The following is a 13,387-nucleotide window of genomic DNA, read 5'->3' as shown; positions in this document are numbered from 1 at the left end:
GGTAGAGACAGGTCGTCAGTTGGTGAACGTTCGATAACACCCGAAAGCCCGCACTCTCTTTGACGAAACGAAAAGCCCACACTCTCTAACGCTCGATCGTGTGACTGCTTCTACTAGGGTTTCTCCTCCTCGCCGCCGGCGATGAGCGCTACAAGGCCCGACCACCGGCGGCACCACCCGCCGTTCCTCCGGGACCTCTCATCCCCGGTATCATCTTCCTACCGCCTACCCCCGGCCTCCCTGCGCCGCGAGACCCAGACCTCCACGCCGCCGCCGCCTCCCCCGCTGCTCTCCCTCGATGACCTCTCGCGCCACTCCCCTTCCCCGCAGCACCACACTCCTCCGCAGGTAACCATGACTCCGTCGCCTCCTCCCCCTCGTGGCGGCCTCTTCTCCCCGCTGCGCTCCAATGGCTCCCCCGCCCCCTCGGCGTGGTGGTCCCCCTCGGTGGATGACAAGGCTAGGGATAGTTCCCCGGCGGACGGAGTCGTGCATCACCAGCAGTCCCCGACGACGGTGTCCGGGCAGCAGTCGCAGTCGCAGCAGCAGAAGGTGGCGCTGATCACGCTGCCGCCGCCCAGGGAGGTTGCGCGGCCGGAGATGCCGAGGGATTCGGTGCTCTCCACTGGCCGGGTCGACGAAGAGGAATGGGTCACGGTTTTTGGGTACGTCCCCTCTCCTACTGCTGATTCGATAGGACAAACGCACTAGATTTGTGGTGAAATTTGTGGCGTTGGATTCATTTCTTATAGATTGTGTATGTGGTACAAGCGATTAGTAAGCGACTAAATGGATCAGTGTGTAAAGAATTGGTGATTATGTCTCCTACACATGTAGGAATTGCATGCGACCAAAGAGAAGTAGAGACCGGAAATACTCCCTCCATTCCACAAAACAACTCATATAATTTTTTCTCGTTTGTTCCACAATACATCTCATTTTTCTCTTGGCTCCCGCACCCAGCCAATAACTACTCACATCCCTTGCTTTTAATCCAATAGGAATGGTCAAGCACAAGAAACAAGAGCTTCCGTGGTCTAAGTGCACAAATCTATATGAGGTGTTTTGTGGAACGGAGGGAGTACACTGATGCAGTTATCAAATCAGAAATCATATATTCTGTGACATCTAATTGTGTTACTGTCTTACCGATACCAAGATTAACTATATGACGTTACCAGGAAACTTTTTAGAAATGATCCTTCGCATTCAATTGTCCATCTTAATATTCAAAGCACCATCCAAATACCATTAGGCTATGTAAAAATGTGATGAAGAGCTGGGGTCAAAATCAAATGGTAGGCAGGTTGAAACTGGGGAGATCCGTTAGCCAGAGAATGGTCAACTTTTGGACACAGTACTATTAAGCTTCTACCTACCTCTCATTCTCTTTCGTTGACCAAACTCATAAACTCTAGCTGATTCAGTTCTGCTAATTTTATTTTATTGAACTATATTTTCGTGGTTCAGATGATTAGTGTTCTATCAGTGTGGAAATCTTTTAGTATTCATGTTTGTTGATTTTTGTCACAGAATTTGGTTCAGTTGTAATTTGAGGGAGAGCTACTCCTTTTGACATTGTACTTCATATAGTTGTTATGAAAAGAATTGCCTGACTATGCTGGAGTGGAGTAAAGTCTAAAATAAACCTTGAACTCATAGAGTCTGTCGAGATTGAACCTTAAACTCCTAATCCTGGAAACCAGCACTCTGATCTTATTGTTCCCGGTCTAAGATATCATTTAGGTCATTCCCAAGCAGGGGATTGCTGACATAGGCACCGTCGTCTCATCTCTTGTCAACGACACGACATCCATGGCCCGCATGGCATATCTATCGTCTTCATCACCTCGCTCTGTGAATCTTTCCTTTTGCTCGATCTCTCCTGTTTGTATTCACTATGCAGCGCCGTGCACCCTAGTCGTCTCCCTTCTCTCTTTCTAGCAGCTGGTCCAGATCAACAGGGATGCGGCGTCTGGATGCGTGCTTCTGCGGCAGACGGCGAGGCGATCCTGCCGTAGAGGAGGAACGGAGGGGTGACCCAGCGTTTACCGTTGCCGCATCAGCAAATCCGGTGGAGACGTGGGTAATAACTGGGAACGTGAGTTTAGGGTTCTGATTTCAGGGATTGGAAGTTCAGGGTTCGATTCTGATCACCCCTTTAAACTCAGTGTTTAAAATAGACTTTACTCGAGGGAGTGCTATATTTCTCTTGTTATTTCATCTGTGTATTAGGCTTTAGCTAAAATTTCTGATCAATCCATGTTCTCTCTATTTATGTCTTTACTTAGTATATTTATGATTAGATGCAGTTGCAAATTTGTAGGTTTCATGCTAGTTTATCGCTATGGTTAGGTTATTTCTCTTATGGATCATAGTTTTCAGAGACTGGGTGAAAGTAACGTAATGCCCATGTACAATGGACTGATTTCCTGCTAAGAAATGATGTATGTTCACTTTCTCATTTGCGAATTGTGGCTACACTTTTTGTGGGGTTAGAGTTTTGGGTGCACAATCTAAGTAGTTGGGGAACGAGAAACGCAGACAATCTAGGTACACACAGTTTTAGAAACGTGTTCGCATCTATATTTTGGATGCAATATACAGTCAGGCATAACTTCTGGATACATCTACACTTTAATTGTTGCTCCTTTGGGAGATATTTCATGAACATATACATAATACCGTACCCCTGCAGTGCCCGTTACACCCTTGCATCTGTTCTGATTTCAGTATTCAGACATTATTCTAGTTGTTGTATGAATGTATATTTTCTTGAGCTATGTCATTTAAAGCAAATCTTATCTTTAGTGCATGATCTAGTTTATTCATTGGTTTCGCTGTCCTAATCAAAATCATAAAATGTGCTTAGGCTCCGTGATGTATTTCATTTTGATAATGTCTCCTGCCTTCTTTGTGCCAGTTTTTTGCCTGGCGATACAAACATGGTACTAAGGGAATTTGAGAAATGTGGGATAGTCTTGAGACATGTTCCTGGTCCGAGGGATGCGAACTGGATGCATATCTTGTATCAGGTAAGCATTGATAATGTAACTGTTTCAGCATTGATAATATACCGGATCTCTGTTCTCTAATTATGATGATAACTTCGTGATAACAAGATATCAGTGTGTGTGCTTGTGTGCTAGTTGGGAGGTGCACTTTATCTTGGTTCAGAATTTCAGGCGCCCTTTTTGTTATATGCTGGATACAAATGATATGCTTCTCCCTTTTGCAGCTGTGGACACTCCTTTTCCTTGTCCCTTTGCTTAAGACTTGATTATAAAAATATTCGTCCGTCGCGTAAGCAACTAGCCAACTAATACACCCATTTTCTGCGAGCCTCTGTATTTGGTTCAGAATATAAAAATATTACTGTTGAAATGAAATACGTACTGAAAGTGATGATGGAAATGAGGGTCAATACATTCATTTAGTTTGATACTTAGATGTCCTGTACATGACACAGTGCCTTGCTATAATAAGCTTTGCCTACCATCAATAATTTCTCTTGTGGGACCTTGCTATTGTGCATAAACTGAAATATGTCAACAGTGTATATGTATTTGCAAACTTCCACTGAAGGCCAGTTTTCTTGGTTGTGCATCTAGTATTTACTCATCCACTGATTTGTGTCTTTTTTTATATATTTTAGAGCCATCATGATGCACAGAAAGCTCTTGCTAAACATGGTCATCAGTTAAGCAGTGTTCTTATAATTGGGGTGAAGCAAGTGGATCCATGGCAGCGACCTTATCTGAAGGACAACACCGATGAGAACTACCAGGGCAGCGTATCAATTCCATTTCCATCACAGCCTGTAGTGCCCAGCGGGTTCGCCACCAGGAACGCGCTAGCACCTTTGCCTAGCAATTCCATGCAAAATGGCAGCTTCAATGAGAGCAGCCATGGTGCTTCTGGAGCCATCGCTTCACCTGCAAAATCCGTGTTGTCCAAAGTTATGGACTTAATGTTTGGCCTCTAAAATCTGTTGTCAAACCTAATGGTGGACGAACACTTTTGGCCATTTCATGGCACGAGGATCACTGATCAATGTTATGGTTCTAGCACTTTTTACTGTTGGTAACGTTGATTGATTATTCCTTGCCAAATTTACGTGTTTGCTGCCGTTCTATCATCCTGTTGTATCAGGCGCTCAATTTGGCGCTGTAGAAGTTACTGTTCTGGCCTCTGGCTTACGTGTGTGCAGTTAATGGATGCATCTATTCTTAAAAAGTGTCTAAATACATGTAATATTTTGACAACAATTTAGGATCAGAGGGAGTAAAGCGTTGGAAGTTGGGAGTTAGGTTTCACCTGTTCACGCCCGAGACAGCAAAATGTTTCACATCCTGGTTTTTTGACCTGCTTCTAGAGTTAGTTGGCCTGGTCTGTCTGTTTTGCACGTCCATATAAAGTTTACATAACGCAAAAGAAATGATATCTTGTCGTCTGGTCAACCTGATGCGAATTGTTTCCCGTGTGGAAACAACGAATCCGGCTTTGCTCTCGTTCAGTTATTCCCTGAATCTTGCAGGAACGAAACTAAAGAACAAGAATTGGACCTTTGTTAGTCAGCTAGGGTTAGACTTTCTTAAGTCTTCATGATTAAGGGGGTCAACACGGGCCACGATTTGGAAAAGAATTAGACGAAAAGAAGTGGCAATTGATCATTCGTTGACATAGCATGGTCAAGTCAATCCAGCTCACTAATCCAACATGAAGTACTTAGCAGTACATGTTAGGAATATTTTGGATTAATGATTAACTCGATGCATTGAACAACATCAAGTAGTACGCCCAGGCCAGAGTTTGAGCACGTCCATTGAGCAAATCAACAATAAACGAAGTACAGAAAGACTTCAAACAAATTATATCTTAGTACAGATAAATTAAACTCTCCGAAATTGTGGGTTAGTGTGGGCTGACAAACGTGTGAAGCCACCACATTATTTGCTCCTGCACAAAAATAAAAATATATATGTCAACTGTAGGTATGCACTAGCGAACATTAGTTTAAATAAAACCCGTACCTCTGTCGTACCAGAGAATTAAACTTCATAAGTTAGAACAACAAGATAAATTTATCTATAACGAAAAAGATAATATTATGCAAGAGTGCCTCCCACATCATAATAATTTATTTTCTTTCTCTTTTGGAATTGTTATTCCACTCCGCAGCCGGCCAAGTGTCGCGCGCAAAGCTGTCCTCTTTGCCGAATACCGTACACAAAATATTGCATTTTATACAGGCATCAGGATATCTTGTGTTGCCAATCCTGGACTTTTTTTAATCGTGTGGAAGCAGAGAGAGCACGTACTTAGGACCTATAATTTATATGAGCACTCGATATACGTAATCAGCTCGATTAACCCAATATTATTAGTTTATGCATAAGGTTATCATTGGGGCTTTGCTATGACACAAACCTCCCAACAGAAAAGGAAACATCCAATCAAGTATAAATATTCTTACTTAAGAAATGCTAGTGACCAATGTACTAAAATAAAAACTGCTTACCCAATTGGGAAGGCGAAGTGGGGGCTTGCCGTCTTCAGACAAGTTTATTTTTTCGAGTTAGTTTGGTCATTAGCGCTGATCGATCTTTGTCAAAGAACTTAATTAACGACCCGGTCACAACCGGGTCACTTATTAAGTAGTTTAATTAGCTTAAATCTGCATGAGACACCGTATTACCTACTCGTAATTCTGCAAACAAAAATGCACAACAATACTAAATTCCTTTTAGTTAGGTGGCCGCCTTTTCATTTGGTGCTGCTCGCTATACAAGTCTATATCAATTCGGTCAGATCTTTTATTTATTTTTCTTTCTTCATTCGAGGGAAATGTTCTTTTGGTTGTAGCTTCAAAATATGTGCTTGTGCGTAGGCGTATAAACATAACATTAATATAAATAGAAAGGAAGACAAAGTGCTTTTAATTTGAAGCACCCGTATACGCTGCTTACATATGCCTAGCCGTCCTGAATTTGAGGAAAACGTTTTCCCTAATATACACAAATAATGTGTCAGTAGTATTGTTGATCAAACTGCATCATCAACATTAATGTTTACATAGTATTAATCTTGATAGCTAGAAATGCGGCTGATGACAGCACATGACCGTCACGCATGGTCGCCCCAACTCAGCCTCGACACAGTCAGTCATGGATAGATCACGAAATATGGGACAATGATGGTTTAATTAGTGTTTGAGTTGAGCATTTCCATCGGTGTACTAATTAACAAGACGATTTCTTTGTCGCCGATCTACAGGACAAAGGTACTTAGAAGATTGATATATTTCTTAGTCGTAGTGTACATTAGCTAGCTTTCGTGCGTACATGCACACTTGCGCGAGGACATGCTATACTATTATCTTAATTGGAGACGGTTATCTTAGTAAACAAACCAAACCTATGTCCTTTATCAGTGTTTAATTGTGCGTATATGATTTTTGGACCGAGTAAGTGTACTAAATGATATACTATTCAAGAGGGCAATGAATTGTAATGTTTTCAAGAGGGCCTTTTGGTTCCAAGGATTTCAGATTAGTCTTGAAGAATAAAGATTCTTATGAAATTTTCCTGTAGAAGTTATCGGTCATTTGTACTTGTCATTGATTTAGTACAGTTTTGTACTAAATCTGAGACAAGTAATATGGATCGGAGGAAGTATCATATTCCATAAAAGTTTATCTAAGAATTCCTTTGTACGACTAGATTTTTTGTTCAATTGTTGGTTAAGAGTATATTTGATCCTCAACTCTTGATTGGAAAAGACGCAAGAATATGATAAATGCAAAATTGCAACGTCATGTCTATTTGATTACCATAGGATTTTGTTTGCATCAAAACTTGTTTGATTGCACCACAGGTAAATAAAAGGTTAGTGTGGAAAGAAAGTTTCAAATGAAATGTAATGCAAATGAATCCTTAGAAAAAAAATCTATAGGATTCAATCCAACAAAGAAACGACCTAAAAAAAAAATTCTGATCCTCCAATATTCCACTGAAAATCATTTGAATCAAGGGGGCTTAAAACAGATATATCCTTCATCTTTGTCGCGGCCAACATGACACGCGCGGACCGAGAAACTGTCCAAATTAGGTTTTGTGCATGCTCACTTCTCTTTCAAAAGTAAACAATATCCCAAGTGTTCACATTATCTTTTGTGTGTTGGTATACACTTGCACGAGGCCACTACTATACGTATTATCATCTTAACTATTCCAAACATGAATCTTCGGTACGTATTCTTTCCTTATACATACTAAATGGCAAAGTTGAAGCAACAAGGGAAGTGCTGGCACAGCACCAAGATGACACGCACGCACAAATCGAGGAATCGTCAGAAATTTCTGCTCATCTTAAATACAGATCGTCTCCAAAATTAAAGGGGTAAAGGGGATCAATTTTGTAAGGTCAAAAGGGAAGAAACGACCATGATTATATTGAATCCTTTGCACACCAAGCCACGCCCATCAGCTAGCCCATCACGTACCGATCGAACATTCTAGGCAATTTGATCCAGCTCGGACTACATTCAATTATCTGAGCGCTACGGCGGGCGCTCCCGTTCTTGTACAGGTGCACCCTCGACGCAAGACAAAGCTCGGTTAGTGGCATTCATGTACCAAATCGAGCCAAAATCTCTGGTGATCTCGAACCGATCCGGTGGGCTACACGTGTGCACAGGTGGCAGCTTCGCCATGCACTGTTGATCGATGAGCCAAGATTTCACGCTCCACATGTTTATACAGGTGTGTGGCGTGCATTCATGTCTAAAAAAATGTCCAACTCATTTAGCACGACTGCAGGGAGGGAAACGCTACACTCGTGTATCCGGTTAGAATTTTTTTAACCATCCCTTTATAATTTCACAAAACCACACCTATGTTGGCCCGAACCGTAAGAAAAACTGTCAACTCGCTTAATCACATCATTACGGACTTGTTCTTACATTGTGACTGAAAATATTTGGTTTTCCAAACAGATTAGCAAAAGTGATGCCTGTGTGAGAAGACTATCCCAATATGTGTGGTTTCGTGAAATTTACTCTAATTTTGACGGTATTTATTTCCAATAGTTTCTGGAAAACAATTAATGTCTCTACCCTATCATGTGTTGACGCGTAGGTACACGTACGACTTTGCATGATGCATGTGGATGTGCCGCGCGCGCGCACAAGCGGAAACCGGAAATTAAAGAGCGCTTCATTTGAATTGCAACGTGACCTGGAGCCGCCGTCCCTACAACCACGATTGATCGAGTTGATGGGGGCTCTCTATGTATCGATCGATCGTGCTCAACGCCTCTACGACCACCTGCACAGATGGCAATTATATTATTGAATCCGCTGCGCCCGTCTGGCCGACCATGCGCCCTTGGCCGTCGGATCCACCCACAAAATACATAAATTCGGACAGCTTAGCTGTGATACTTGTTTGGATCTATATATCGGCCGGCCGATCGATACATGCATGCACCCATTTAACTCTTTCGTGGCGCCGATGAATTTAACGCCTGTGTGGAGATCACATTCCTTAACAAAAATTGGAGGATCTCCGAGTTGTCAAAATTTAATCGGTCGATGCGGCGGAAGAATTTAAATGTTTCCCAAGGTTCTTCGGCTCTGGCCAGAATCAATGGTTCATTTCTGCTCCTGCTGTATAGAAAAGTGCTAGCTAATTAATTACGAGATATATAAACTTATTCGCAAGAAAAAGAGATGTATAAACTCGAAAAACAAATTCAAATATGCATTTGTTAACTGTAGCATAGGTGTATCAGTGAGAAGAAAAAAGAAGGAAAAAAAATAAAAACATATCCCAACACAAACAAAATGCATGGCGCAAGGTGTTTAAGAAGGTGCTTATAAATTAAACTGATTTATTTTAAACACTAGTGCTTATTTATATATCAGAGGTACCTTACCAAGCACTTGTTCTCAAGAAACAAGCATCGGTACTTAAACATCTTGCATTGCATTATAGATGCCCTGTCTTAAAACGGAAGCTACAAGCTAGTCGCGATGGAGTGACGTAATCAAGGAAAGCAATCTGACCAGGTTAGCAGAGAAACAATTAGGCTCGACACAGATGATAATTGTTAAGCAAGGCGTCGGAAAGATTTTTCTCGCCGTGCTGCAAAACCAGCTGTCATCATTCGAATGTCATAATCGAGCGATTACATATCTGAATTGGTTTGGCGGGTTTCGTTCTGAAAACAACATCGCATTGCAAAGTCAGCAGAACTCTGTGGCCGTTTCCTTTCACCCATAAAAAAAAAGTTTACCATCATTTTTACGGTACCTAAAACCTCATAATGCACATGTTCATTAGAGATCTCTTTGTCCGGACTCAACCTCACATCTAAACTAAATTGCTCACAAATATCAACTTAATTACAAGTCCAATCCAACACAACCAAAGAAGAAGAAGTGCCACGTTAAGCTTAAGCAGCACTAGGAAACCCACACAAAGATTGGAAAAAAACAAACAAATAATAGGTCTTGCGCAAGAAACAAACAAGCCTAGTACTCCCAGAGGAGAGGCTGGAAGCCGACCGGGTCGAGCCCGAGCGCGTCGTAGGCCGCCGTCCAGCAGTGATCCGACGGCGCGAAGTCCACCACGTCCTCCACCCACAGCGGCGCCAGCTCGTCGAACACCAGCTCCTGCGCCTCGGCTTCGGCTTCGGCTGTCTCCTCGCTCCCCCGGCTCGGCTCGTTCTCCTTCGTCTCCGGCGACGGCGACGGCGACGGCTCGCCACCGCCGGCCAGAGGAGCGTCGTCGTCATCAATGGCGCCTTCCTCGGCGCGCTCCGGGTGCATGAGGGCGGCGCGGGCTGCGGCGGCCTGGACGTCGCGCGGGGCGAGGGATGCCGGGCGCGGGAGCGCGTGGGCGAGGTCCGGGAAGTTGAGCACGGCGCGTGCGCCCTTGACGCAGAGCGCGGCCGCGTCGTGCGCGCGCGCCGCCATCTCCGGGCACGGGAAGGTGCCGAGCCAGATGCGGGACTTCTTCCGGGGCTCCCTGATCTCCGACACCCACTTCCCCCACGCCCGCATCCGCACGCCCCTGTAGTTCGCCGATGCCGATGCCGATGCCTCAACGCGCGCTCGCTTCCGCTTGTTGTCGCCGTGCTGTGTCTGCGGCTTGTTCTGGATGCCGATTGCGGCATCGGCATCGGCGTCGGCAGTGCTGCGAGGCGAGCACGAGGACGCCGAGCAGGAGGACGACGTTGTCGTCGTCGTCGAGGAATTAGAGTCCGAGCTCTGCTCGCTCGCCGCCATGCCCGCGCGCAGAGATCAATCGATCACGGCGTGTGGATTGCTGGAGATCGGCGCCGGGCCGGGACGTGGCCGGCAATGAGAGTTAGCTGGAGGTGCTGGTGTTTGGTCGAGAGGGGGAGAGGGAGGCAAATGCTGTATATGTAGAGGAGAAGGAGCTGAGGTGAGGAGACGGCTGGAGAGGCAACGTGGGATAGCAACCCATGAACTACAGCTGACTCCTCTCCATCATCATTAATTATCGGGCCGGGGCTTAACTAGCTAGCCACCTCCTCTCCCTCCTCCCTCCAGTATATACCTCCACACTCCATGCCCTGCCTGCCACAAATTAAACTTATAGCTACATCAGCTTATTCATTTTTCTACAAGGTGTAGAAAACAGTTAATAATGCTCGCACGTTCTACACGATGCCTAGCTTGCCGTTCGACGGCTAAAAATGCGAGCTAGATAGGCTGTTTTAGTAGAGGGGTTTCTGCGCAGAGTTTGTACTAATAAATTTGTGGTTGTGTGCACGATATATACAGACCGATATATATCGAGTGGTTGATTAATTGCACTGTCTTGGCGCGGCAGCGGAAACGCAATAAATCCTCCCTTTTGTCTCAAAATGAAGTTGCAAATGTAGTACAGCAAGTAATTCTTCGGTGCATGCGTATATATTTGCGAGAGCAGTGGGAAGATAAGATATGCTGGTGTGTCAGAATGTTAACAACATGCACTCCGGCCATTGATTAGCAGCAACCAATTATAGTCCCCCCTTTTGGCCAAAGACAGTGATGAGTCAAGGGATTAGTTCGTGCAAACGGACAAATTAACTACAGCTATATATAATCTGAACCCGTTGAACGTCACGCATGACCCACCGTAACTGACCAAGGAGCTTCTTCCCGGAAACGGAATCCTCTTCCTGTTGATGTTAGCACGAGTCCAAGAACTGCACAGTACATTCTTGCCTCATCTGGAATCAATTTCGGATGACGCTGCAACTAACAGTTTTTTTCCGAAGAATTAATCGTGCTAACAACCAACAATATCACAATTGTGCATGCATACATATAGATAGACAAGCGTGCGTGCGTGCGTCCATGCCTAACTGAATCTGCACACAACGGCACGATTAATTACTACTCCGTGGTTTGCTGACATGCTGCGATCGATATACAGGATTATATTAGAATTACTATTTCTGCGAGAAGATGATCAGATCGGTGGCGCCATTTCTCGTTCATTTTTAGGACCATGGCGCCGTTTCATAATATGAGCGCTAGCTAGGTGGTGCATGCATGCACGGCTTTCCCGAATGAGATGGTACTAGCTTAGCATTTTGTGAACTCCCTCAGCCCACGCAGCCTTGAAGGCAATCATTCTGGGGCTACCAACCAAACCCCCCTAGGAAGATCCCAAATGTGGTGGGCCAGACAAATTAGATTGCACACCCCCTTCTCCATTTGAGTCCATGTGCGAGACAAGAGCACACATCACCTTCAATTTGGGGATCAGCCTAGCTAGATGATCACATCACCAGGTGAGATGAAATTCACCGACCATTTGACTTAACCAGTGGTTCATTCCTCACTGAATATTTTTGCAAAAACTAGGCGTGGCCATATTTAAGTTGCTTGATTTTTAACAAAAGACTTAAATCTAAGTTGACGGATCAGAACCGTTGGATTAGTATCTACTATAGATCTTATTTTACCATTTTTTATCATCAATTTCGAATATTAAAGCACAAGTCATATCCAGGCTAACAAATTAACTTATCTCTTAAAAAAAACCAGACAACTTAGATATATCAGAATTCAGAACCATTAAAAAAGTTGATTAACACTTTTTACTGCAGGCACCACTTCACTTGCATGCATGCATTTTTCAGTACGTTTCTACCACGACAGCATGTCATGTACTACTAGGGAGTACCTTTTCCCCCATCTCCCAGCTACTGTACTTGCCTGCGCTCCTGGCTTGGCCTGTTAATTTCGGCCTCTGCAGAGGCTTTGCACGCTTGCAGGCAGGCACGTACTTACGCAAGGGTTAACTGCGCTGCTGGGGCTGTGTATATATGCACGCGCATGTGTGCGTCCGTCGATGACCAATTCAGCGTAGCATGGGTTCGTGTTCCCGGATTCTCAGTAAAGGACGCCCCTGCATGCTTGATTATTTTACTTGTTGTGTTTTTACTTCGGTGAAAACGTATGGCTTCTTCACTTATTTTCTTCTTCTTCTGATGGAGTACATTACAGTATAGTTCTAGGCTTCTAGCTTAACTCAACTGGCTCGTGCGTATCCATAATCCATGTATGTATATATGCATTTGTGTGACCCGGCCGGTGGTTAGGAAATGGCCGGAGATGGGGGATGGATATATGGATCGACCTGCAGTTGGGGGCGAAGATACGCATCTCAGCAGGCACATCTGGAAAAAGAGACAAAAGATTACAGGCGTGCGCGGGCCGGATAACAAGTCTAACAAGTTGCCTGCATGCATCCTCCTCTTTTGGCACCAAATCGATCAAATGGAAGAAGATCCCTTACACACGGGTGCATTAGCTGGGTCATGAAAAGGGCCAGTCTATATGGGTTGTTCGGTGTTGGGGGTTCTCTCAGAGACAATCATCAGCCGATCGAGTCGTTGCTAACCTAGCTAGCTCACGGACGCACCAGCCAAACGGAAACCAATGCCAACACTCACGCACTTTGTGGTTCGTGTGCACGCACGCACGCACACATGGGATATATCATGGCTGATTAATTCACGAGAAAACTCAGAGCTAGCTTGTGATTGTGATCGACCCACTTGGCAGCCGGTGATATATGATCACCTTTGAGATTAAAAGGCTGATGGATCGACTCTGAATTTAATCGTACATGGCTCCCGATATCTCCAGTTAACATTTTTCTTCTCCAGTGTGTTCGGTCCCCTGTACTGTACCCCTCGTCTTTGCCTTGAATGAGCCAATGCAGGTTCCCTGCTTCCCTGAAACAAAGAACTCGACTGACCCAAGGATGCAATGGGCAGGCAGGCAGGGGCACGTATACATGCATATGTACAGACAGATCATGGCCACTTTGGCTTATGAATCCGCGGCCGTACGCAC

General features: G+C 44.5%; 2 protein-coding genes across 2 annotated transcripts; one reads left to right on the top strand and one right to left on the bottom strand.

The window, feature by feature from the left end:
- Positions 1 to 53: 53 nt before the first annotated feature.
- On the top strand, positions 54 to 4,175 carry LOC100842837 (nuclear pore complex protein NUP35). Its single transcript, XM_003565055.4, has 3 exons — positions 54 to 665; positions 2,924 to 3,035; positions 3,656 to 4,175. Exons 1-3 carry the CDS (start codon positions 142 to 144, stop codon positions 3,983 to 3,985), a joined length of 966 nt encoding a protein of 321 aa, XP_003565103.1. The 5' UTR covers positions 54 to 141; the 3' UTR covers positions 3,986 to 4,175.
- Positions 4,176 to 9,147: 4,972 nt separating this feature from the next.
- Positions 9,148 to 10,509, bottom strand: LOC100834892 (ethylene-responsive transcription factor ERF039). The gene has a single exon (XM_010234704.3). The coding sequence runs from the start codon at positions 10,289 to 10,291 to the stop codon at positions 9,536 to 9,538; it is 756 nt and encodes a 251-aa protein (XP_010233006.1). The 5' UTR covers positions 10,292 to 10,509; the 3' UTR covers positions 9,148 to 9,535.
- Between the last annotated feature and the right edge of the window lie 2,878 nt (positions 10,510 to 13,387).

Source organism: Brachypodium distachyon, chromosome 2 (genome assembly GCF_000005505.3).
Source record: "Brachypodium distachyon strain Bd21 chromosome 2, Brachypodium_distachyon_v3.0, whole genome shotgun sequence".
NCBI classification, from domain to species: Eukaryota; Viridiplantae; Streptophyta; class Magnoliopsida; order Poales; family Poaceae; genus Brachypodium; species Brachypodium distachyon.
The sequence above is the reverse complement of the archived record's forward strand: the minus strand, read 5'-3'. Positions and strand labels throughout refer to the sequence as shown.